General features: G+C 54.6%; 1 protein-coding gene across 14 annotated transcripts in view; it reads left to right on the top strand.

The window, feature by feature from the left end:
• The window catches only part of PARP6 (poly(ADP-ribose) polymerase family member 6), a 51,838-nt gene extending 26,244 nt beyond the window's left edge, over window positions 1-25,594 (top strand). For 2 of the 14 annotated variants that reach the window (XM_084641700.1, XM_084641697.1), the window contains exons 11-23: window positions 563-658; window positions 2,262-2,354; window positions 2,708-2,833; window positions 3,581-3,646; window positions 4,215-4,282; window positions 5,368-5,440; window positions 6,442-6,554; window positions 7,960-8,032; window positions 8,868-8,937; window positions 16,269-16,441; window positions 21,233-21,296; window positions 23,856-23,940; window positions 24,947-25,594. In XM_084641700.1, the coding sequence (XP_084497826.1) occupies window positions 563-658; window positions 2,262-2,354; window positions 2,708-2,833; window positions 3,581-3,646; window positions 4,215-4,282; window positions 5,368-5,440; window positions 6,442-6,554; window positions 7,960-8,032; window positions 8,868-8,937; window positions 16,269-16,441; window positions 21,233-21,296; window positions 23,856-23,940; window positions 24,947-25,049 (1,203 nt within the window). In that variant the 3' untranslated portion in view covers window positions 25,050-25,594. Of the gene's footprint in view, window positions 1-562; window positions 659-2,261; window positions 2,355-2,707; window positions 2,834-3,580; window positions 3,647-4,214; window positions 4,283-5,367; window positions 5,441-6,441; window positions 6,555-7,959; window positions 8,033-8,867; window positions 8,938-11,290; window positions 11,454-16,268; window positions 16,442-21,232; window positions 21,297-23,855; window positions 23,941-24,946 lie in introns of those variants that run through there. The other 12 variants (XM_084641707.1, XM_084641704.1, XM_084641706.1 and 9 more) reach the window with 9 other exon arrangements.
• The last annotated feature ends 816 nt before the right edge of the window (window positions 25,595-26,410 follow it).

Genomic DNA, 26,410 nt, shown 5'->3' with positions numbered 1-26,410 from the left:
GCAGAGCTGAGCATTTCCTAGCTGACCGTTTGAGGCCTGGGGAAGGGCGCACTGGTCAGCATTCTTCTACCCAGTGCTGGCTGCTGGGAACTCTCCGCCTGAGCCATGGTTCCCACATTAACACAGGTATCTGGCCTGACACGCAGCCTCCAGGGAGCGAGCTGGCCACGTGTTCAGCCCTGCCCCGTGTGGTACACACCTCCAGGGAGCCGAGACATGGCCCTGCCTAAGCAGGGCCAGCTCTGCTGTTTTGCGCCCGCCCACACCTGTTCTGATCCTGCCCCTTGAGTTGAGAAGTGGTCTGGTCCTAGCTCAGATAGAGGCACATCCTGGGGGTAGCTCCATGGGAGGTGGTGAATTCTGCCCAGGCAGGAGCCCAGGTCAGCAGGTGGGACAGGACAGAGACAGCTCAGTGCTAATAAACGGCCTGGACCCGCCGTTTGCCCCGGGATGGGAAGTGTTGCCTGGCTTGGAGTATGCTCATCCTGTGGCTCAGTGTGGAGAGGGTGGCTTGTGCTGGGGTGCGTGGATGGTCCTGGCTCACTACGGCCTCGCTGCACAGATAATGAAGTATGCAGAGCAGCGGATCCCCACCCTGAACGAATACTGCGTGGTATGCGACGAGCAGCACGTCTTCCAGAATGGATCCATGCTCAAGGTACAGAGACCTCCAGGCCAGCATCCCCTGGAGCACGTTTGTGGTAGGGCTGGTCACCAAGAGGGGCCATGCGGACAGGTGGAGGCAGGTCAAGTGCTGATGTCCTTTGGATTGGCTGGCACTGGGAGCGCTCCTCGTTGCCCCTTTGTGCTGCTAGAGGCAGCAAAGGGTGAAGCCCTGGCAGCTGGGGCTTTTACTAACCTGCCCCAGTAAAGGATGGAAACTGGTAACTTGGAGGCGGGGTAATGAGGCAGGCGAAGAGAAGTGCAGTGATTGGTGGAAGGGGATGTGGGAGGAGCCAGGGCCCTTTAAATTGTGCCAACACGCACCCCACCCCACTGAGGGAGGTTTGCCATGGTTCAGAGTGGCTGTAGCTGGTGGCAGCCCTTTGGCAGTGCTATCTTCCCTCACTCCATGGGCTGCTATGTGCCAGGGGCACAACCAGTGATGCAGGTGGGTTTGATCCCAGTCTATGATCACAGGGGTGCTACCAGGAGCCAGCTGGGCCGGCCTCATTGGCCTCCCCTGCCCAGCCCAACTGTCCCCTGGGAAACCCCCCAGTCAGAGAGAGACTGTCCCCACATGCTGGGATTCTAGCGGGTAAGTTCAGCATTGCTCCCTGCCCAGCATCTCGCACCCACAGGACCCTCTTCGCCAATAGCCAGGCTATGGGGGGTGTGTGTGCGGGCTTTGCTGCCCCTCCCCCCTGGAGTGCAGCAGCTGCATTGTGGTGGTGATGTGTGTGCGGGGGAGCAGAGCCTGTTCTGCTGCTGCCCCCTGCTGGCTGACTCCTAACTAGCATGGGAGCATTAACCACATGCCACTTGGCCCCACCCAGCTGACAAGAAGGCAGAGCGTAGGACGGGGAGTCGGGGCCCTGGGTTCTAATCCTGTCTCTGCCGCAAATGGCTGTGTGACCTGGGCCAGTCTCTTCTAGCAGACTTTTCAAAAGTGGCCTCTGAGTTTAGGTGCTTCAGTTTTTGGGTGCCCAGCCTGCGTCCCTTAGGCCTGCATCTTGGGGTGCTGAGCACCCCCACCTCCAGCTGAACTGAAAGATTGGTTGCCCTGTATCTCTGAAAATCCAGCCCAAAGAACCTCAGCCTGAGGACTTAGCAACTGATCACTCAAAGTTAGAGGGCATTCTTGAGAACGCTGGCCTCAACTGTACCCAAGCCTCAGTTTCCCCACCTGTCATAAGGGGATGGCGCCTCCCGGGGAGTGTGAGTGCTAATGAGGGAATGTGTGCTGAGCGCCTTGGATGGCTGGTGCTGGAGCAGGGAGGTGGCCTGTTGTTGTGACATGTAGCTGTAGCTGCTTCTGTGTCCAGGAGCCTCGGAGCGGTGCAGGAGCTGCATGGCCGGCTTTAACAGAAACAAAAAATATTCCCAAAATGCACCAGGGTGTCTATGGGAACCGGTTCCAGGGGGCAAATGCTGCAGTGCCAACCCATCTGGGTTGCTAGGATGCCTGGGGCTGGGGCAGGCTTGCTCCCTGCGGTACCCGCTCCTGGCCAATGGTGAATGACTCCAGTGCTGGGCTCAGTGTGGGAGGCTGGGGCATGGGGCTCTCTCTGACCCCCCGTGTCGCTCTCGTCTCCCTGCAGCCGGCTGTGTGCACGCGGGAGCTGTGCGTCTTCTCCTTCTACACCCTGGGGGTGATGTCTGGTGCAGCGGAGGAGGTGGCCACGGGAGCAGAGGTACCAGCACTGAGCAGAGGACATCAGCAAGGGCACAGGCAGAGAGTTGGGGGGCGGGGAGCCCTGCGCCCGGGGGAGAGCTGTTAGGGAAGGAGCAGAGTGATGGTGTCACAGCAATGCCATGGCAGGTGAGAGTCCCTCGGCGTGCCTGCTCCCCTGACAACCCCAGCCCAGAGGGGTGCTGAGCTGAGCATCTCGCCCTGCCTCGGCTATAGCGGATACCTCTCCGCACCCGATCAGGGCCCTGCTTCCTGGCAGGGCTGGATCTCGCATCAGGGCCTGATCTCGCACTGGGGCAGTGGTGCTTCCTTCCCGCCTTCCTCCTCCTCTCAGTCGCGCTCTCCCCGGCCCAGGTGGTGGATCTGCTTGTGGCTATGTGTCGGGCTGCCCTGGAGTCCCCACGCAAAAGCATCATCTTCGAACCGTATCCCTCCGTGGTGGACCCCAGCGACCCCAAAACACTTGCCTTTAACCCCAAGGTAAGCGCCTCATCCCACCGCTGCGAGCGGGGCCCTGGGCTGCTCCTAAGACCACGGCGGCGAGCTCCAGCTGGGAGCGCGACTCCCACTTGGGAGGGTCACTGAGCCGGGGTGTGGCGGCCTGTCCCTTCTCACTACAGACCCAGCTGCTGCCGCCTGAGGCTGGGGAGATGCCAGTCGCTCTCCTGGAGCTGGGCTGGCTCGGCAGGGCCTCGTTTTGCTGTCAGTCAAGAAGGCAGTGGTGACCACAGGCCATTTATACCCAGACATTTCCAGGTGTGACTACGCTCCAGGGGGAGGAGATGTTACCAGAGCTAGGAGACAGACGTCCTCCTCCCACACTCCCATTGGGTTCAGGGAGTGGGGCGACTCTGCTCGGGTGCAGGAGTTGGACAGAGGGACGTAGGAATTGCCAGAGCAGATCTCAACAGAGTCTAAGCTCCTGCTGACAGCCACCGGCATCCATGCTACCAACCTGCTGTGGCCCAAAGCCAGACTCCGGAGCATCCCCGTGTGAATGGGCGGGGATTGCGTCTGATCCGCCTCCCACTCACCCTGTGGCTGCAGTGCAGCTACGATTTGCACTGGTGCAACTGGGCGATGAGGCCAGGGGTTCCCTTGACAGGACTCCAGGGTCCCCAGGGAGCTCTGACCCCTGGCATCAGGCTGGGGGCAAGGAGGACAGGCTGGGTACGTGCCCGTGTGTGCTGTGCCTGACAGCTGTCTCTTTCCCTTCCCACACTGCAGAAGAAGAACTATGAGCGTCTGCAGAAGGCCCTGGACAGCGTGATGTCAATCCGGGAAATGACCCAGGTATGGTAGCTGGTGCTACCAACACTGGGCCTGGCCTCAGGATAGACCCAAAATCCAGGCCCCTCTCTGATTCTCTCAGCCCATCCTGCCCCTCAACCCTCACCCAACGGGGCGGCTGCTTGTGTCCCCTTGCTGCAGAGGAGGTGACATTCTTGATGTTCATTATTACTCCTAGGCCCGCAGCACTAGAGGTCCCAACTGAGATCCAGGCCTCAGCGTGCTATGCGATGCACAGCCCCAGAGAAAGAACTAGGCTCTTTCCCAAAGAGACATGACCTCTCCAAGGTCAGGGGCAGGGCTGGGAGTACAGCCTGCTTCTCCTGAGCCCCAGGCCAGCGTCCCAACCCCTAGGGAGCCAGTGTCCTAGCCACGGGGCACTACTGGTGAGCCAGGTTCACTTTACTTTGTCACCCTCCTCTCCCCATGGAAGGATGTGGGCTGCAGACGCTGGTGACAGAAAACCCAGTGGCCTTGGCGCTCCGACTTAGTTATGTGACTTTCTGACTGAGATGCGCTCCTTGGTGTCCTGTGCCAGGCCCCAGCGTTAGCGCTGCCCTGTTCTTTGCAGGGCTCGTATCTGGAAATCAAGAAGCAGATGGACAAACTGGACCCTCTGGCACACCCTCTCCTGCAATGGTCAGTGCTCCATGTCCTGCTGGGCTGTGGGAGAGTGTGGGCAGAGGTCGGCGAGGGGCTCATAGGATGGATGAAATGCCAGGGGGTAAAAGCACCAGCTCACCGAGGGGACCCAGTGACACTGCCCCTGGGATGAGCAATCTGGGAACAATGAGGGTTTGAGCTTCCCAGGCAGCATAGAGGCAAAGTCCCCAGGGCACGGAGCGTCAGACCCCATAGTTAGTGATGTTGTAGAAGCATGACTCTCTCTCTGGGCCAATATCAGATGTACTGCCCAGCCTCTGGTTCTCCCATGCCACCATGAGTGGCTAAAAGCTGTGCTGCTTCTCACACAAACAGCCCCTGCTTGGCCCACTAGGGCAGCATGGGTCCCATGGTGGGCAGATGGGCTGGAAATTTGTCATCATCTCCGGCCCATTGCCAGAAACAGAGGCACCAATCCTGCAGGACTGGAGCCATGCTATCTGTGGGTTGGGTGCTGGTTTGAATTGCTAGTGAGCCTTGAAAGGCAACAGTTGAGAGGAAACACTGTTCCCCCTGAGATCATGTGGCATGGCTGGTTCGTTTTTCTTTTTTCTGAAGATTTCAGGATACCCCACTGGATGGGCGGGGGTCTGACCTGCCAGGGCAGGGGGTGGGACACCATCCTGGATGGGCGGGGGTCTGACCTGCCAGGGCAGGGGGTGGGACGCCATGCTGGATGGGCTGGGGGTCTGACCTGTCGGGGCAGGGGGAGGGGCGCCACGCTGGATGGGCTGGGGGTCTGACCTGTCGGGGCAGGGGGCGGGGCGCCACGCTGGATGGGCTGGGATCTGACTTGCCAGGGCAGGCGGCCGTACACCATGCTGGATGAGCTGGGGTCTGATTCAATATGTGAAGAGTAGCAGCCGTGTTAGTCTGTATTTGCAAAAAGAAAAGGAGTACTTGTGGCACCTTAGAGACTAACCAATTTATTTGAGCATAAGTTTTCGTGAGCTACAGCTCACTTCATTGATGAAGTGAGTGAAGTGATGTGAAGAGTGTGGACTGGTCTGATCTAACATGTCCTAACCCCGCAGTTCTAACGGCCTCTTTCTCCTCCCTAGGATAATCTCCAGTAACAGATCTCACATTGTCAAGCTGCCTCTCAGCAGGGTACGTGGCCGCTCCCCTTTCAGGGTACGATCTCTTTCCTTTTGGGTCAGGCTGGCTGCGTGCCACCATCCCGCTCCCTCCTGCATGCCCAGTGAGCGCAGCCCTGCTCCGTATTGCCACAGTGGGCCGGAGCTTCCCTAACCCCCATTCCCAGCACAGCTCCCCGGCCCACGTGGCTGGAGCCACCTGCTGTGGGGCTCAGAGGACCAAGGCCAAGCATGATGCAGAATGCACAGAGCCTGCTTCCCAAGAGGGAGCCTGTGTGCAGATGGCAGGAGATCTGCCATGTGGCAGGAAGCAAAGGAAGCCCCCCCTCCCACTTCCCCTCAGTGGTAACTTCAGCAATGGGAAGCCGTAAGTTCCCTTCCCTCTACAAGCTCAGCTGGTCCTCAGACCTGTAACCACCCAACCCCTCCCCTCTCTCCACCACTGGGAGCTCCTCGGCCTCTTTGACGCTCCGAAGCCTCACCTACCAGCAACCCCCCAGCTCTGCCCATGAGCAGCCCTTACCGTGAGTGTGACTCAGCCTTGCGTCAGGCGGGCTCCCTTCCCATCCTGGGGCCTGCAGTCCTCTGATACAAGGTCCCCGTGCCCCGAATGTGTCTTGTTCCCTAAGGCTCTGCCTGCACATGGGGGCTGGGGCTCTGGGGTGGGGAATCCCATCCAGTGGGACTCTGAGTATAGCTCACTCGCTCCTAGGTCACTGGTAACAGCCTGCAGGCCCTGCCGAGAGGGGCAGGACTGGGAAGGTGAAAGGCTCCATCTGTGGCCATTGCTGACACTAGCCATGCAGGGAGCAGCCTTGGTTTGCTTCCACCCCACCAGTCACTGCTTGGCACCCAGTGTCCCTGAGGTGTAGAGAGGTCTGCACCATTGGGCCCTGTGCTGGCTCCTGGAGATGGTGGTGGGGTTGGGATGGGGGTTCAGCGCGGGGATGGACTTCCCTGCATGATCTCTCTCTTTTATCTCTCTCCTGCTCGGTCGCTTGCTCCCTCCCCTTTTTGCTGGTCTGTTTCCCTTGGTAGCAGCTGAAATTCATGCACACCTCACACCAGTTCCTTCTGCTGAGCAGCCCCCCGGCCAAGGAAGCCCGGTTCCGCACAGCCAAGAAACTCTACGGGAGCACCTTCGCTTTTCAGTGAGTCCATGGTGGGACGGGGCCCTTCCCCTTGGGGCAGCTCCCCACTGCTTCTTCCTGGGGGCTCCAGACCGGCTGGCACTGCTGCCCCTGGGTTTCCCTTTGCTGCTGCATGTCAGAAGAATCCCCGCAGTGGGGCCTGTCCCTGCTCTGGTAGCGATGCCCTGGCAGAGCTAGTGCCCAGAGAGAGCGATCCAAGGCCCTTGCTTCAGCAGCTGAGCAAGGTACCCAGCCAGGCAAGAGGGTCTGAGTGTACCTGGGGGAGAGCTCTGGCTACAGGCAGGCTGGGGCAATGGGGTTGCTTCTAGATAAGGAAACTTAGGGCCTGATCCAAAGTCCATTGGAGTCAATGGAAAGACCCCCATTGGGCTTTGGATCAGACCCTGTGAGCCCACCTGGCAGTGGAATGGTGGTGCTGTGTGCTAGGGAGGGGAAGGACCCTCTGTGTCAGATCAGAACCAGCTTGATCCATTGCCAGAACAGGGACTCCAGCCCCAAAGGAGCTGGCAGCTGACAGGGACCAGCTAACTTGCATTATTTTCTTACCCTGGGTGGGCAGAGGCGTGGCCAGGCCCAGATGGAACAGTGGGGGCTGCTCTTCTCAGAATCCCAGCCTGCTGCCTCAAAGCCCAGAGGTGCAGAAGGATCCAAACTTACCTGCACTAAGTGGGACCTTCCTGTGGCTGCCCGGCTAAGTCCGTGTTGTGTGGCATGGCACAGCTGGGCATTCTGGGGCATTGTGGGGCTGATGAGGTAGCACTGGGAGGCTGCCTGCATCCCCAGGGTGTGTGAGTAGGGAGCTCCTTGGGAAGGCTGATGGCTGGGTCTGCCGAAGCTCTGTCTCCATTCAGCCTGGCCCGCCATCCTGCCCAAGGCTCAGGGCCATTCAGAAGGGGAGGCTGGGCATGGCCCAGCAGAGGAGAGAGCTCTTGAGACTTTACAAAGCCGTGTCAGCCCTAGGGGAGGGTGTGTCTGTGGGTCTGACTGCCCTGGAGCAGGAGGTGTGAGTCCCAGCTGGCATGGACATAGTCGGGCGTAGCGGGAGGGGCTAGCTGCCTTGGGGATGAGGCTAGGCTATCCCCTGGGATTGTCCTCGGGGTGGCCAGCCTCTTTTGGTGCCCGCACCGCTGCAGACACGGCAGCATTTAGCGCTCTCATGGGTGCATCTGTTCCAGCTGGAAGTTCCACCTCTGGCTTTGCCATCCTGGATGTGGGTGTATGGGAGAGAGGGAGGCCCCGGGTGCTGCTCTGGTAGCAAGGGAGTGGCTGGCTGTATGTGTGCTAGGTGCCAGTGAAGGAGTGGAGGGCGGGTGCGTGAGGGGACAGGTATGAGCAGGGTGTGCACGCAGGATGGCAGCACTCGGCTGGGCTGTGTGCCTGATGTGCTGGTTCCTTGCTCTTACAGTGGATCTCACATTGAGAACTGGCATTCCATCCTACGCAACGGGCTGGTCAATGCGTCCTACACCAAACTGCAGGTAATGGTCTGGTGCCCACCCTCTGCCAGCCCTCTGACCTCATGGGCTGGGTGTGGCCACGTGCAGGTGACCTAGGCTGTCCTGGGCATTGAGGGAGCCAGTGGGTCTGAGATCCGGGCTCTGGCCTGGCTGGCATTAGAAGAGAGCCCAGCTTTGTGGGGCAAGAGCAGTGCTGGGCTGCAGTGAGCACCAGCAGCAGAGTCTCCCATTAGCGGGTTGTGCCTGGGGGAGACCTGGATTTTCACTCACAGCCCTCATGGGGAGGGTCCCATGCCCAAGGCCATGCCCTCTCCTCTTTCCACTGCAGCTCAGCTCCCAGCAGCCAACTCTCCCAAACCCACCCCGCTCCCAGCAGTGCCCAGGCACTGGCTCTGCAGGCTCAGCTGCTCCTGAGTTGGACAAGCAGACAGAAAAGTAGTTGGACAGACTGACTGGTGGGGGATGGGTGGGAAGATGGATAGACAACATGCAGGGGAGGGGCCTGCAGCATGGGGCAGATGGACAGACTGACAGCGGTGGGAAGGACCTGCAGTGTGGGGTGGATGGACAGACCAACAGGCGGGGGCAGGGCCTGCAGCATGAGGCAGATGGACAGACTGACAGGTGGGGGAGGAGTCTGCAGCGTGAGACAGATGGACAGACCGACAGGCAGGGGAGGGGTCTGCAGCATGGGGTGGATGGACAGACTGACAAGCGGGGGAGGGGCCTGCAGTCCAGCCAGTCTGTGCCCTGTTGGTTTCTCCCTGCCCTGGCCCTGGGCTGGCGGATGCAGCGCCTCCTGGGTACAGGCTTGCACCGTCTGCCTGTGTTGCTCACGCTGGTGTTTTCCTGCAAGCTGCATGGAGCAGCCTATGGCAAAGGCATCTATCTGAGCCCCATCTCCAGTATTTCCTTTGGATACTCAGGTAAGAGGCTCTCCTCTCTCCCTGTCTGTCTGTGCACCCAATGGCCCTGGAGAGCTACACGTTCCCCTCCATGCCCTGTTGCAAACCCAGCCTGGGAGGGACACTGCTGGGCTGGGGCACTTCTGGGCTCCCTGGGTAAATGGCTCGTGCCATTTGCACACCGCTCAGGCTGGGAGAAGCACGTGCAAACAGCATTTTCCAGAAGCCATGTGTATTAGAGAAGGAGAATGCAGCTCCCAGGGACACCTGAGCGGGGTTTCCCAGATGGGTGACCCTGCACAGCCTGCCCTTCAGGACTCTGGTCTGGTCTGGTCTGGTCTCTGGTCGCATCTGCTTGATGCGAGGCCTATCTGCACATGTTGCTTCCAGCCAGAGCTGTGTGTGATTGGCATGAGTACCCCCAGGCCCTGCTCCTCCATCACCGCTGTGCTCCAGGCTGTCCCCCTCAGGGCTGTTGCTAAGAGCAGCTCTGTCCAGGGTGGCTGGGCAGGGTGTGCTGGTGGCATGGAGGCAGGTTTAACCTGTGGGGGAGCTGGTCCTGTGGCCTCCTGGGATTAACCCTTGCTCATGGCCTCCCTTCTCAGAGACATGCCTGCTTGGTGGTGCCAGCATGCCTGCTTTGTGGTGTGTTTGTGTGTGTGCCCGTCTCGGCCATGGCAGTCCCCACACATCGCACTGCTCCCTTATTCTCCCCTCCTCACCTCTGTAACATGCTCTGGGATATCCCGCAGCCATTGGCTGGGAGTGCCAGATCTTGCCTCGGTCTGACGGGGTGATGGGTCTTCTCTGATGGGAAGTCCCTGGCTACATGGGTATCTGCTGTCACAGCCTGGTACAGTCGGGAAGGCAACTCTGCCAGCCTGTGGGGGGTCCTGGTTCTTCTCCAGCATTGCATGGCACTGATTTTGGGCAGCAGCCTCCCATGTCTGCCATGGGAAGGTGCCGTCCGTGTCTCGGGAACGGATGGACAATGAATGGCTCTCTGCAAAGCGTCTGCTTCCTGGGGAAAGCTTTGATTTTTCATCCAAAACCCAAATACCTCCTGGAAGCTCTAGTTCAGGCACCTCGTGTCCCCTTTCTCCTCTCTGGACCAGGCTCCCCAGACAGATTTTATTTCTCATGATGCATCACCCACCTCTCCAAGAGGGGAGACCGTGGTGAACAATGGGAGATGTAGTCTGACCAGGGGGTTTAGCCCATAGAACATAAGTATGACCATACTGGGTCAGACCAAATGTCCATCTCACCCAATATCCTGTCTTACTGTGTGCCAGGTGCCCCAGAGGGAATGAACAGAACAGAGCAATTATCAAGTGATCCATCCCCTGTCGTCCAGTCCCAGCTTCTGGCAGTCAGAGGTTTAAGGATGCCCAGAGCGTGGGGTTGAGTCTCTGGCCATCTTGGCTGATAGCCATTGAGAGACCTGTCCTCCATGAACATGTCTAATTCTTTTCTGAATCCAGTTATTGTTTTAGCCTTCACAACATCCCCTGGTAATGAGATCCACAGGCTGGCTGTGCATTGCGTGAAGAAATACTTCCTTATGTTTGTTTTAAACCTACTACCTATTAATTTCATTGGTTTGTGAGTTATGTGATGGGGTAAATAACACTTCCCTATTCGCTTTCTCCACAGCAGTCATGATTTTGTAGACTCTATCATATCCTCCCTTAGTAGTCTCTTTTCTAAGTTTGAGTCCCGTTTTTTTAATCTCTCCTCAAATGGAAGCTTGTCCACACCCCTAATAATTTTTGTTGCCCTTCTCTGTACCATTCCCAATTCTAATACCCCTTGTTTGAGATGGGGTGACTAGAACTGCAAGCAGTATTCACGGTGTGGGTGTACCATGGATTTATATAGTGGCATTATGATATTTTCTGTTTTTATCTCTCCCTTTTGTAATAGCTCCTAACATTGGGTTAGCTTTTGTGACTGCCACTGCATGTTGAGCAAATGTTTTCAGACAACTGTCCACAATAATGCCAAGATCTGTCTTGAGTGGTAACAACTAATTTAGACCCCGGCATTTTTGTATCCACAGTTGGGATTATTTTTTTCCAATGTACATTACTTCACACTTATCAATATTGAATTTCATCTGCCATTTTGTTACTCAATCCCCCAGTTTTGTGAGATCTTTTTGTAACTCTTTGCAATCAGCTTTGGACTTAACTCTCAAGTAATTTTGTATCATCTGCAAATTGTGCCACCTCACTGTTTACCCCTTTTTCCAGATCATTTATGAATATGTTGAACAGCACTGGTCCCAGTACAGATCCCTGGGGGACACCACTCTCTCCATTCTGAAAACTGACTATTTATTCCTACCCTTTGTTTCTTATCTTTTAACCAGTTACTGATCCATGAAAGGACCTTCCCTCTTATCCCATGACTGCTTAGTTTGCCTAACAGCCTTTGGTGTGGGACCTTGTCAAAGACTTTCTGAAAGTCCAAGAAAACTGTACCGACTGGATCATATACTTGTTGACCCCCCCTCAAAGAATTGTAATAGATTGGTGAGGCATGATTTCCTTCTACAAAAATTGTGTTGACTTTCCCCCAATTTATCATGTTTATGTACCTGATAATTCTCTTCTTTACTACAGTTTCAACCAGTTTGTCTGGTACTGAAGTTGAGCTTACCAGCCTGTAATTGTCAGGATCACCTCTGGGGCTTTTTAAAAAAAATCAGCATTACATTAGCTATGCACCAGTCATCTGGTACAGAGGCTGATTTAAGCAATAGGTTACATACCACAGTTATTAGTTCTGTGATTTCACATTTGAGTTCCTTTCAGAACTCTTGGGTGAATGCCAGCTGGTCCTGGTGACTTATTACTGTTTGTTTTAGCTATTTATTCCAAAACCTCCTCTATTGACACCTCAGTCTGAGACGGTTCCTCAGAATGGCTCAGGTGTGAGGATCTCCCTCACATCCTCTGCAGTGAAGACTGATGCAAAGAATTCGTGTAGCTTCTCCATAATGGCCTTGTCTTCCTTGAGTGCTCATTCATGACCTCAAACATCCAGTGCCCTCATTGATTATTTGGCAGATGGGCTTCCTGCTTCTGAGGTGCTTAAAACAATTGCTGTTAGTTTTTGTGTCTTTAGCTAGTTGCTCTTCAGTCTTTCTTGGTCTGCCTTAGTACGCTTTTACACTTGGCTTGCCAGAGTTTATGCTCTGTTTTATTTTCCTCACTAGGATTTGACTTTCAGTTTTTAAAAGATACCTTTTTACCTCTAACCACCTCTTTTACTCAGCTCTTCAGCCATCACAGCATGTGTTTTGGTTCTCTCACTGTTCTGTTGTATTATCTCTGCGGTGTACATTTAGTTTGAACCACTGTTGTGGTGTTTTAAAATAGTGTCTATGAAGTTTGCAGGAATTTTCCCCCTTGAGACTGTCCCTTTTAATGTCCATTTAATGAACCTCCTCCTTTTTGTGTGGGGTTCCCCTTTTGGACATGAAAGGCGACTGTGATGGGTTTCTGAGGCACTTTGAGGATATTACACTGGGGCCGCTAGCACTGAGCGGTTCAGCAGCGGTCACCTTTTGGACCAGACTCTGTACTCCGCTTGAGAGAACGTGGAGCACCTGGACTACAGCTGCTATGGGCACCACCGCAGCATGTCCACACTGAGCTTGTTCGTTTTCAGGTTCCCATTTTTCAGAGAAATATCAACATTTCCCATGGAAAATTTGGACAAAAATGACTTGTTTAATTTGTGTAGAAATTTGCCATAGAAAAATAACCTGCTTTCCAACGAGCTTTAATTAACACACTTCCCCCGATGTGTCTGCCAGGGCGCCCGGCTTCCTGGCTGGCCCAGTTCCCTCAGCCACTGAATCGGCACAGTGAGAAACCTGTCGCAAACTGGGAGCCCACTCCTGCCTCTCTTGCATATCTGAAGCTTTTATTGGCTTCAGGGAGTTTTACTTCCACCAGGAACCCAGGACTAGGGCCCTCGTCTCTTAGCCCCTCACCTCTCAGGCCGTTCCCATGCTGGGGCTGGCTTGGTTTATTTGGTCTGCAAAAGACTCTCCATAGGAATTCTGAAAATCTGGCTTTATCTCTTCAAAAGAGCTCAGGCCTAGATTTCTAGTGCTTGGCACCCTTCACTGGGGCCAGATTTCCCAGAGAGCCCTGCACCGACCGTACTCAGTGGGCGGAGCCCCTAAGCAAATCAAGCCACTCATTTTGGTGCCTCCCTGGGAGTGGTGTTGGAAATTCTGGTCAGAGCACCCTTCCAGCCCCGGTAAGCGGGAAAAGGCCAGTCGATTGTCCCCCTGCATTTCCCAGGAGCCCTGGTGAGATTGGCCCCTGTGGTAAGTCCCTTGTGTCTAGTCCAGCCTAGCATTATATCAGCTGCTGCCCGTGCATTATAGAGCAGTGCCTCTTGAAAGCCCCTGGCTGCACTGTCTAGAGAGCCGTCCTGCCTGGGGAATGAATGACTGTAGTGCCTCGAGGGTGCTGTCATGTCTTGGTGATAGGCATGGTATGAACACCTAGAGCGGGGGTAGCCTGGGGTCATGGCTCTGGGGAGGGTCACACGCCGGTGTCAGGGTCAGTGACCAAGCTGCATTGGTAGATGAGGTGTGTGTGTCCTGCTCTGGGGAAGGCTGTGAAGCACTGGCATGGTGGATCTGTTACCTGCCCTCCCTGCCTTGCCCTCCTTCTCTCCTCTCCACTCCGCTCACCTGGTGAACAGGGGATGTTTCCTCTTGAGTTTCCATTGGCAAATGCCTTGCCTCCCCTTCCCGCTGCAGTGGGACACAAAGGGGAGCCAAGCCAGCTAGCCTGGGAGCTGCAGCAGGGCCATGTGGAGGGGAAGCCTGGCCGCTCATCCAGGCAGCCAGCTCTGTCCCCTCTGCACAGCTTCCACATGGCTCATTGGCCACACAAGCAGCAGGGATGTGGCCAGCAGAGGAGCTGCCCTGAGTGGTAGGTCATCGCAGCTCCAGGCATTGCTAAAGAGCTGCAGCCAAAGCTGCTGGAAGCCATAGATCTCCCTCCTGGAGCAGTCTCAGCACAGTCGCCGGCATCACGGCTACTGGCCAGACAGTGCTGCCGTGGCCAGTGGGGTTGGAGGGAGAGTCCACGCAGATCCCCTCCAGGGCTTCTGCTAGCCCTTCTCTTGGTCCCATGGATTCACAGATTCGAAGGCCAGAAGGGACTGCCATGATCCCTAATCTGGCCTCCTGTCTAACCCAGGCCAGAGAGCTGGGGGACTTGCAGACTCCTGGTCCCTATTTATTCCCCTGTCCACTGGGAGGTGAACGTGGGGAGCTTTCTGATTCCCAGGGCCCTTTTACACTACTCACTCTGGGGATCTGGGGCCAGTGGGCTGATGTCTCTTAGGGCATATCAGGAAGCAAACGAGGGCAGCAGAAGCCGTGTCTGTTTAACCCCCCTCCAGCTTGAGCATCCCTGACACACATCACACTGCTGCAGGCCTTGCCCCTTAGCTCCGGAAAGTCAGACTCATTGCTACGTCGTCTGTCAAGGGCCCTGAGCCATGGATGCTTCCCAGTCGGGTTGGATCTTCACCTGGAGCATTCAGTGACAATGCACGTCTGGGGGGCCCAGACCAGGCCAGCGGGATGGCAGAGAAAGTCAGGGTGCCCCTGCTTCAGCCACAAGCACCTAGGGAGACAACTGGCTGCTCTGGGGTTCATCTGGTTTCTGTGGATTGAAGCTGCCCCATGGCAGTTTGAGGGGGCTGGGGGGAGACAGAATTTGAGCTGCAGATCCTGTTAAACTCCAGACTAACAGGGAACCACAGCAACTCCTGTTAACAAGACTCAGACCCCACCTTCAGCAGCATCACTCACTCCCTACCCTTGTCCTTCACAATGGCCCCAGGTGGTGGCAGCTGCGGGGCTCTGTTGTTCCACAGTGCATGGCCCTTTCAGGAGCACTTTATTACTACTATTATTATTAGTCTCCTCCTCCCTGAACACCTCTGATTGTTAAGCTACAGGGTCTATCATGTAACCCAGGGGTTCTCAAACGGGGGGTTGGGAGGTTATTACATGGGGGGTCGCTAGCTGTCAGCCTCCAGCCCAAACCCTGCTTTGCATCCAGCATTTATAATGGTGTTAAATATGGTAAAAAAGTGTTTTTAATTTATAAGGGGGGGGTCACACTCGGAGGCTTGCTATTTGAAAGGAGTCACCAGTAGCAAAATTCGAGAACTGCTGATGTAGCCAGTGAGGTACATACGCAGGGTAAGACACCTGGCCTGGTGGAGCTGTGTGCCGGGCTGTAGCTCTGGAGACATGGGGTCAATTCCCAGCTCAGCTGCAAATGCCTGTGGCTTTAGGCAAATCATGTGATCTACCCTGTTTCCCAGTTCCCGAGCTGAAAGAGTGGGGCCAGTCCTCCCACTGGGGCTAAATCCATGAGTGGCTGTGGTGCTGTGGGGCCATGTTACATACCTCGCTCAGCCTTGCCTCCTAAAAGGTAGACAGCAGACTGAAGATGGTCGTCTCAGCTCTTGCCCAAATGATCTCCAGGGACACATGGCCCTTTGTGGCTACACTCACCAAATCCAAGTTAGCCCACTGCATGGTAGTTCCCACGTGCACACATCCGTTTGTGCTCCTGTATACGAGAGGGTTTCTGCACCATCGAATGTTCTTCATGGGAATGTCTGCTTGGGTCATGGCACACCCTTGGGTGTGGCAGTGCATTGCCAGGGCAATCATAGGCGCCAACTTCTGCTCCCGCTGGTGGGTGCTCAACCCCACTCTACCCACGGCCCTGCCCCGGCTCCACCCCTTCCATGAGGCCCCGGCCCTGCCCAGCCCCCATTCTGACCGCTTCCCCAAAGTCCCTGCCCCAACTCTGCCCCCTCCCTGCCCCTATTCCGACTCCTTCCCCAAATCCCCACTCGGGCCCCGCCTCCTTTCCTGAGCGCGCCACATTCCTGCTCCTCTCCCCGCCCCCCCAGAGCGGCCAAACAGCTGTTTGATGGCAGCCGGGCAGGAAGCACTGGGAGGTAGGCGGAGGAGCGGGGAGGTGGTGCACTCAGGGGAGGAGGTGGAGGAGGAGGAGGTGGGGCAGGGGAGTAGGGAAGTTTGACTGCCGGTGGGTGCAGAGCACCCACCAATTTTTCCCCGTGGATGCTCCAGCCCTGGAGCACCCACAGAGTTGGCGCCTATGAGGGCAGTATTGATCTGCATGGAGAGCTGGCCTCATCCTTTCGCCTCCTTCAGCAAGCAGCTATGCCTTGTGGAGCATCCTGGACACAGGATTTAGTGAGAGGAGGGCGGCCTTTCCCCAGTAACTGCTGACCTGTGCTGTTGTTCTTCCTTTATTGTCCAACAGGGATGGGGAAAGGACAGCACAGGATGCCCTCAAAGGATGAGCTCGTCCAGAGATATAACCGAATGAACACCATCCCTCAGGTAACCGGCGGTATTGCTTGCTGGGCCTTGTCCCTGGAACCCCAGCCATGCACAGCCTCTGTTTGTCCTTCTACCCTCACATCAGCCACAGGGGTATGTGCAAGACTGGCTTGTGTCATATCTGAGATGTGTTTGTGCAATCACTGTTTTTCTGTGCCTGAGGGGAGGGAATGTTGCCAAGTGGTTAGAGCAGGCGACTGGGGCTCAGGGCTCCTAGGATTTGTTTGCTGTTCTGTTGGTCTTTTGGTAAGGGCCATAACTGCTTAGTATTGGCCCAACTCTGGTCCCATTGATGTCAATGGGCGGTCAACTTCTGAAAACCCCACCTTCTGTGCCTCAGTTTACCCATCTATAAAATGTGTACACATCTATAAAATGTGTATAGTCAGCCTCACCTACCTCCCTGGACTTCCACATCTGGAGACCTGGCTTTCTACATCTATCACAGATGTTTGGTGGGATTTATTCTAGCTCCTAGTGACCATTTTCGCAAAGCATGAAGCTGATCATGTGTCCTGAGACAATTTGGCCCCATAAGTGCCGACTCCGTGGGTGCTCTGGACCTGGAGCACCCACTGGGAAAAATTGGTGGGTACTCTGCACTCACTGGCAGCTCCCCACCCCACCACCCCGCCCCAGCTCACCTCTGCCTCCACTCCGCCGCCTCCCCTGAGTACACCGCTGGGTCCTGCTTCTCCCCCTTTCCTCCCAGCGCTTGTGCCGCAAAATAGCTGTTTTGCGCAGCAAGCCTGGGAGCGAGGGGGGAGGAGGGGGTACGCGGCAAGCTTAGGGGAGGAGGCGGGGATTTGGGAGGGATCCAATAAGGGCAGGGAGTGGGGGCGGGGGCGCAAGCACTCTCCGGCCCTGACAAAAGTTGGTGCTTGTGTTTGGCCTAATTAGCAGCCTCCGGGGGAAGGACCAGGCTTGGGACAGCAGGAGCTGTGAGACAAGGCTGGGCTGCATTGGCAGAGCTGTGTGCGTGTGAGTGTGTGTGTGTGTGTGTGTGTGTGTGTGTGTGTGTGTGTGTGTGTGTGCAAAAATCACATTGGGGAAGAAAGCTACTAGAGCCTCCCTTGGGATAGTGCTTGGGGTGTGCTCCACTGGGATCCGATTTGGATATGGATAGAGGCCTCTTTAATTTTTTTTAATGAAGTAAATACTAATGGGAATTGTGTGATCATGGGAGACTTTAACTTCCCGGATATAGACTGGAAGACAAGTGCTAGTAATAAGAATAGGGCTCAGATTTTCCTGGATGTGATAGTTGATGGATTCCTTCACCAAGTAGTTGCTGAACCGGCCAGGGGGGTTGCCATTTTAGATTTGGTTTTGGTGAGTAGTGAGGACCTCATAGAAGAAATGGTTGTAGGGGACAAACTTGGTTCGAGCGATCATGAGCTAATTCAGTTCAAACTAAATGGAAGGATAAACAAAAATAGATCTGTGACTAGGGTTTTTGATTTCAAAAGGGCTAACTTTCAAAAATTAAGGAAATTAGTTAGGGAAGTGGATTGGACTGAAGAACTTGTGGATCTAAAGGCGGAGGAGGCCTGGAATTACTTCAAGTCAAAGTTGCAGAAACTATCAGAAGCCTACATCCCAAGAAAGGGGAAAAAATTCATAGGCAGGAGTTGTAGACCAAGCTGGATGAGCAAGCATCTCAGAGAGGTGATTAAGAACAAGCAGAAAGCCTACAAGGAGTGGAAGATGGGAGGGATCTGCAAGGAAAGCTACCTTATTGAGGTCAGAACATGTAGTGATAAAGTGAGAAAGGCCAAAAGCCATGTAGAGTTGGACCTAGCTTTTTCTGTAATATACAAGTACCTGATGTCACACCTGCATGCTGGGGGATATGGGTGGGCCCAGACACATGTCCAGGGTGGTGTTTTACACAGGTTGGACCTGCGTTAAGATAGGAGGGAAGCCTTGAGAGCTGTGCAAGCATGGCTCTGGGAGGGGATCCACACCCCCAACACAGATCTGTACCTCCCTTTGCCCCAAATACCTAATTCATCCCTGTGAAACACTGAGGCCTGGTCTACACTGGCGGGCGGAGGGAAATCGACCTAAGTTATGCAACTTCAGCTACGTGAATAACGTAGCTAAAGTTGATGTACTTAGATCTACTCACCTTGGCGTCTTCACTGCAGTGAGTCGACAGCTGACACTCTCCCGTCGACTCCACCAGCACCTCTTGCTTCGGTGGAGTACCGGAGTTGACGGGAGAGTGCTCGGCAGTCGATTTATCACGACTAGATGCAATAAGTTGACCCCCGCTGGGTCGATCGCTGCCCGTCGATCCTATGGGTAATGTAGATAAGCCCTGAGTAGAAATACACTGGGTATCAATAAAACTCTCCCCCCAGGAAAAAAGTTTTAAACACAGCACATCTTGTTTCAGCAACTCCTCAGTTTCCTCCACTCCCAAGACCCCTCAACAAATCTCCATTTTCTGTTTTAAGCTGCAGATAGGTGTGTTCCTGAGCCACTGCCCCTTCCTTGTTGCTTGTCCATTTTTCTTCTTTGCAGTGTTGTTGTAGCCGTGTTGGTCTCAGGAGATGAAAGACACAAGCTTCTCCCTTCCACCAACAGAAATTGGTCCAATAAAAGATATTACCTCATCTACCTTCCACCCTCTTTTGAGTGGCCAGTCCATCTGGTGATATCTCTGATATAATTGTCTTTTTCCTCTGCCTGCGATTTTGCATGAGAGTCAGAGTGTTGGAAGTGAGTCACTTGGGGATCAGCAAGCTATGTGTCCACAAAAAGATGTTCCTTTACTTAGGATCTCAAGTCACTGTGCTCCCTTTAAGTTAATCTTTCTCATCACCTCTTTGTTCATAGGTTTCATTATCCAACTAACTAAACATTCTTCTAGAAAACCAGAATTCAAATGTTCTGAGTTTGATCTGTGTCCTTTGTAAGTGTCCAGCTCTCACATCCATACAGGAGAGCTGACCATATGTAGCCCTTCAGCAATCAAGTGAAAATATTCAGTTTTGAGGACCAGCCACTAGAAGGCATGCAACACACTTTTCTTTTATCCGGATAAAACTCCATATTTTACGCACTCTCTCCAAACAGTTTGTACAACTGTTTCCTATGACAGCAGGAGAACAGTGGTAACAGGATTCCTTGGTTCTGCTCCACAAAACACTTCCAGCCCCATGGACAGGAAGTTTCATTGGCCAAAAACCAACCAAGCAAGAATATACATTTCAATAAGAAGGCACAGGGGAACAAAAGGAGACAAAGGTCTTAGCTCTTAACTCTCTAGGGCACTGAAGGAACTGTGGGCCAGGTAGAACTGTAAACTCACAAGGCCCTTTGCTACATCTACGCTCCAAGACACTTTGAATTCCAAAGGAGTTACTGTAATATCAATGCCCCACATGCACACTACATTCACTTTTCATTGGGAGCATTATTTCTGTGGACCTTTTGAGATCTGCAATAGATCCGGCAGACTTTACAGCAACATGAAACATTCTGTTCAAAGAGGAAGTTCAAGATTTGCCATCTAATATTAAAGTATGAAAATACAGTTATGCAAAGGTAGGTTACAGTCCTAAAAAGCTAAGTGTTAACCCGCTGCCTCCGCAAGTGAGAACTGTGCTGGAGCTTAAACTGTGAGTCAGCTCCCTGCCACCCAGCCTGCCCACCTCACCACACACTCCTCAAGGCTCTGCCCATGTAAGCCTTGCCTTGCTGGGACCCATCAGTGAGCCCCAGTTGTCGTGCTCCCTGGAGTCATCTCCCTGCAGTGTCAGCCCCTCTCACTGGACACTTGCATTTGCTGCCTCCAAAGAGACAGTGTGCACACCAGTTGGTTAGTTTAGCTGAAGACTCGCCCTTCACTTCCATGCACAGCACTGAGATGGTTTGGTAAGAAAACAAGAATATGTTGATTAATACAGAACAGAGATTTAAGTGATACTAAGCAAGAGGCTTGTCTGGTTACAAGCGAAACAAAAATAAAACCCGCTTTCTAGGGTTGAAAGCATAACAGATCACAAGCTTGGTCTCAGGCAATTTCTCACTTATAATCTCTTCTCAGAGACTTCAACCCCCATGGCTGAAGATCCACCTTTCACAGATTTCCAGGGCTCTGTCCTCGTTTAAGTGATAGATACTTATAATGTCTTTGTGCTGCCTCTTACAATTTCCAAAGTCTATTGTCTTTGTCTCAAGAGCCAGAAAGACTTCCTGGGTGTGCAGACTTGGAGCCCCGGTGAACTCACTGAGCGCCTTCCTCCATTGCCTGTTAGCTTGATGGCTTTGTTCACCTGATATGTAAATGTACTTTCATTGTCCTCTGCTGATCATCAAGCCGGTCAAACATTCCTTTGCCTAGGGCAGGCTGGGGTCATGCTCTGTCTCCCAAACACATTTCCAGCACACATATACAACTCTTTGTACCCTACCTGTACATGCATCATGTAATGACTTTCAGGACCAACATGTTACCAGTTTACGTATGATACCTTACGTGATACCTTTTAGAGACATGTTAGGACAACAGCATGTTGGGGTGGTGAGTGTGTCAGGCCTGATACAATTTACGGTGTAGTGGGCCCTCTGCCAGGGGGCATTGAGGGGCTCTTGGGATCCCACCCTCAGATGTGGGCTGGGCCACAGAGCCCAGAACTCAACAAATTACTGAGAACAACAAATGAAGAAAGCAGGGCTGGGGTCCAGCCTCGGTTGGGTTATCAGTGTTTATACCTCTGACATGGTCAGTATTCTTCACTGTGATTGGCTGCTCCTACGGAGTTTGGACTATGAAAGGGACAGGGCTGGCCCCTTCAAAGGCAGAGTGGTGACACAACCTGAGTGGGATGCCAGGCAGATCATGGTAACCCAGACTTTGTGGTTTGTTTGCAGACTCGATCCATCCAGTCCCGGTTCCTGCAGAGTCGGAATCTAAACTGTATAGCACTTTGTGAAGGTAAGAGGTAGAGGAAGGGGTGTCCTCACGCACCGCCTTGAGGTCCCTGGGACCCCAGGAATGGCACTGGAACAAGGTGGGGTTGGAGTGGTGGGTGCCAGAAACCAGGCTGCCTATTGCCTGTTCTCTGAGCTCAGACTGTCGCAGCGTGCCATCCCTTCCTGCTGGGTTTTGCAGCTTGTGGCCTGCTCGCTCCATGCCCTCGTGGGATGCGCTGCCCATTCACCACCTTGGCTGTCCATATGCTGGTGTCCCCTCTCTGCCACACACATGGCTGTGACACTGTGTGTCCCAGGCCTTGTGCTGTGGTGGGCATTGTTCCTCCCTCTATGTAGGAGTATCTGGGCCGGTCTGGGGGCTGGTCCATGGCTGGAGGGGACCCATACCACATTGTCTCTGGTGGAGCTTTAGCTGGCGTCACTCACTCAGGCGTCTTCTCCTGGAGACCCAGAAGGATGGTGTTAGCCCTGGCTCCTCCCCAGCAGCTTTCCCCGGTAGCAGTGAGGGTTGCAGGGGCTCTGCTACATCACATCCCCCCCTTTCAGCATGGCTGTGAGGCTGTAGGGGGCAGTGAGCCACCGTGAGCTGCGTCTGACAGGTAGGTCTTGGTCTCTTCTGTGCTGAGCCCAGTGGGTTCAGTGTCTTTGCTTTTCTCAGAGCCTGGCTGGGGAAAGGGCTTGGGGAATGGTGCTCTGGCTGGGGCTCACTCTCGGTCAGCTGATGGTTGGGCTCTGGCATGGATGGGGCCTGCCCATGGGATCTGGGTGGATCCCTGGTGGCTTCTGGGCACAGCTCCAGTGGCTGATACTGGCTTTTTAAAGCCCTGCCTGGTGGGACTGCCTGGCTGGGATCCTGCCTCTTCCCCAGGCCCCCATGTAATAGTTGAGATCAGCAGATTTGCTCTTGTGAACTCTCCCCAGAGCCAGACACCCTGCCTGGGCATTTCCAGTGCTGGGCCCCTATGCTTTGGAATTGGCTTATGCCCTCTACTGGGTCTGAGCCCACTGACTCCTGGGGCTGGTGTGATGCCTGCCTGTCCCCTCCTGGGGTTGGTGGATGGGGGGTGGGGGTGAAGGGTTTTGATCTTCACATTGGGCAGGAAACAGTTTTCTTGTCCTGTGAAACTTTGGCCTTAGAAATGTCTTCCAGTTCTAAATTGGGATGAAAAGTCAAAACTCGAAAAAGTTATGCATCAGAAATCCGAAAGCATTTTGGTTTGACTCAGTCGAACGTTTCATTGCATTAAGTCAAACCATTTTGCCCACTTTTCTTTTTTGATTTTTTACTCTAGCTGGCTTGAGTTTTGAAATGGACAGGACTTTCCAACTGGAGGAACCAGAATATTTTGTTCTGAGAAATGTCAAAATGGGCATTCTGACCGTTCAGAAACGGTTTTTCCAAATATGCTTTGGAGTTGAAACATTTGTCCAAACTTTCCCACCAGAAGTTTCGGTTTCAATGATTCTGCATTTTATTTATTTATTTTTGACAAAGAATGTTGAACTGAATCAATCCCAGCCAGCTCTAGGCTCTTTGCTTGTAGCCTAACTCCATTTCCATCAGCTCTTTCCTCGCTTGTCTGGCTGGACTGCACTCTCTTTGGAGCAGGGCCTGTCTCTTGCTGCGTGTTTATACAGTTCCTAGCACAACGGGGTCTTGATCTCAGCGTGGGCTCCTAGATGATCCAACAGTACAAATAATAATTACGATATTCAGTTGATGTTAGTCAACTCCTTTTTGTGTGTTTTGAAACATAATTGTATAGGCAGGTCCCTTGTTTTGATCCTAATGATTCCTAGAGTTTTTAAGGCCAGACCATTAGATCATGTTGTCCAGCGGTTCTCAACCAGGGACCTGGGGCCCCCTGGGGGGCCTTAAGCAGGTTTCAGTGGGGTCTGCCAAATAAACCAGAGAGCTGGGCCGGCTTTAGATTTGCTGGGGCTCAGGGCAGAGAGCCAAAGCCCGAGCTACCCGGGGCTGAAGCTGAAGCCCGAACAACTTAGCTTTGTGGGGCCCTGTGTGGCATGGGGCCTAGGGAAATTGCCCTGCTTGCTACCCCGTAATGTTGGCCCTGGCTTTTAATCTACTGGATATGCAGGAAACCAGTTGTTGTGGCACAGGTGGGCTGTGGAGTTTTTATAGCATGTTGTGGAATGAAAAAGATGGAGAACCTCCTGCATAATAAATCTCACCCCGTTACTCCTGTTGAGTGGGCCCACTTCAATGGCTTAGTTAAATGAGGTGACTGATGGGAGCGCAGCCAGGCTGCAGTAACAGGTGTTAACAGGACAGTGGGTAGATAACGGTGCAGTTCCCTGTGCCATTCCACAGCACCATGGGTGTCCTTGGCATGGTCACCCCATTATCCCTTGGTGGCTGTGCCTCTCCCAGCACTCCTGTCTGGCCTGGGGAAGCAGCCCTTCCCCCCCCACAGCCTGGTGTGGCAGGACAGACATGCCCAGGGACAGCCCCATGGGACTGGCACCCAAGGCAGGGCCCCAGCTTTGTGTGTGAGCCGCAAGGGCCGCTGGCGCCTTCTGACGCCTCCTCCCTTTGCAGTGATCACCTCGAAGGATCTCCAGAAGCACGGGAACATCTGGGTGTGCCCGGTCTCGGACCATGTCTGCACCCGCTTCTTCTTTGTGTGAGTGCCGGGGCGTGAGTGGGGAGGGGCCCTGCTCATGTGGTGGGGGCAGCTCCCTCTTTGGGGATGGGACGGCCCAAACAGCACCAGGACAGCCCAAACAGCAAGAGCATCGCGAACCATTAGTCAGCATCTCGACTCAGTCCCATGCGGGAGGGGAGAGGAGAGGAGAGCACAGTGCCCCTCACTGCCCCTGCCCCCCAGGGAGGTTGCCAGGGCCCAGCAGCATCTTGTGTGCCACCAAATGGATGCTCGAGTGCAGCCTCCAGCCCCACTGCCCCCTCCTTCCACGCCAGGCCCCCTGTTCATTACCGCTTCCTCTCCCGATGGGATCCCCTGCCCCAGCCAGCCAGAGCGGCACTGGCATGCAGCCGTCAGCAGTGGGAGGAAGGTGAGCCCCAGAGCCTGCTCCCCTTGGCTCTGCACAGCTCAGGGCCTGGTGCCTGCCAGCCGGGAGCACAAGGGGGCGCTGGGTAGGAAGGTGCTGGCAGGCAGAGCCCCTGGCCCAGTGCTCAGCACCAGCATCACAGTAGAGGGGTCTGCACTCTGTCACCAGGGGGCCAGCCCTGCCGAGACAGACCCGTCTCAGAGCAGAGAGCTACGGCCAGACACTGACACCCAGGCCGCTGGTGCCTGCAGCCTGGCTCTGCTCTGGGAGGGGTGTTAGCAATGGAATGGCTCCCAGTCTGTGGCCCCACTGGCAAACCTGGGTGGTTTAGCTGGGGCTCCCAGCGCTGGGACTAGGGGCCCATTTCCCTCCTGCCAGCCCCTCGCCCAGATACAGAGTGAAGTGCCTATCTTTGCAATCAGAGACCTCCCCCTCTGTCCGAGGGCCTGGAGACCCCAGCTCTGCTCCCCTTGATGGGGGCGTGGCCCTGGGAGGACAGAGCTGGGGGTGGGGGTGTTATTGCTGGAGCAGGGACATGCTGGCAATGGACACTCTGGGAAGCTCTGGGTAACCTCTGAGTCCCCCCTCATAGTGCTTTCCCTGCCTCGCCCCTCCCAGGTACGAAGATGGACAAGTAGGAGACGCCAATATAAACACTCAGGACCCCAAGATCCAGAAGGAAATCATGCGCGTGATTGGAACTCAGGTCTACACAAACTGAGGGGCACCTGCGGAGCCCACACTATTCGCACAGGGAGCCGCTCCCCCTGGCACAGGCAGAGAGGAGCCGGGTGTCCGAGGCTGCCAAAAGGAGCAATGAAAACACTGGCTTCAGGAAGGAAACAGACAGGTGTGGGGGTGGAGTGAGGGCCTCAGCATCCTCCTGGGAGCAGGACTCTGCCGCTTCAGCCAGCACCACATCTGGAGGACAATGGCTCCGTTGCCACATCTGGGAAGCAGAGGTGCGACTGTGGGTCAGGTTTCCCAGCTGGTTCCCTCCTGTCTGTGCATAGATGTATAGCAGAGGACGCGGCCAGGGCGGGTTTGTTGATATTTTCCCATTCTCCCCCTGCCCTGATCTCCCTGTATCCCAGCACTGAGCAGGAGCCATGGGCACGTCCTGCCTCATGTGCCTGCCCTTGGACCTGGGCGTTGCCCCTGGGCACGTGGCCGTTCTCAAGTTTACAGCAATGACATTTTTAACAACAATAAAAACAAAGCAAAAAAAAAAAAGGTTTTAGCTTATTAAAGTTCTTTAAAAAACTGTCCCCGACTCTGCCTTTGTGAATGGGCCTCTGATGTGAATGTTGTGGCCACCATGAGTGGTTGGGCCATACAGAGGTAACAGCCTACTACTGCAGCCAGTTAGTGGCTTTGCTGGTTTAGTTCCAGTGGTAGCAGGCTGAGCTTCAGTGTGGAAGCTCCTGTGCTTCTGAAGTGCAGCGGGGGTGGTTACACTGGCGTTTGAACCCAGGGGCTGGTTGTGTCACTGTAAGTAGCAGGGTGGTGCGGTGCCGATTGGTCTGATCAGAGGAACAGCTGCAGTAGGTTCAGTGGCTTTGCTCGGTGGCTCATCCATTCAACAGAGCCTTGCTGGGACAGTGCAGTGAGACTTCCGTGGCACAGCAGTGCCAGCCACAAGTTATGATGAGCTGTGAGCCCAGCTCTCTGCCCAAGGGGCACCAAGAATGGTCAAGCCATAGCCAGGAAGGCTGAGCTGTTTGTTATTCAGCCAGACTCTGTCAGCCTCCCAGGGGGCAGTCATGATTGAGGAAAGTGCCACTGATCGTGTGCCAGCCATATCAGCAGCACCAGCATCAGAGACTCTAAGCCCCAGGCCATGCTGCTTGGAGAGTGGCCAAGCAATCGCCAGGGGAACATCCCTGGGGCAATGCCTGTGCCCTGGTAGTGCAGCCAGGCACTTTGATGGGAGCGCAAGGCGGCTCTGCAATGGTGCCTCAGGGGCTCTCTTTGCTCTGTGGCTGTGCTACAGAATGTGTTCCATTTACAAACCCTGCAGTGACTTTGGCGAGGGCCATAACCCCAATCCCCACCAGCCAGCTTCCCCACTGCCCCACTGAC

This window comes from Lepidochelys olivacea, assembly GCF_965140295.1.
Source record: "Lepidochelys olivacea isolate rLepOli2 genome assembly, chromosome: 10".
NCBI lineage: Eukaryota > Metazoa > Chordata > Testudines > Cheloniidae > Lepidochelys > Lepidochelys olivacea.
The sequence above is the reverse complement of the archived record's forward strand: the minus strand, read 5'-3'. Positions and strand labels throughout refer to the sequence as shown.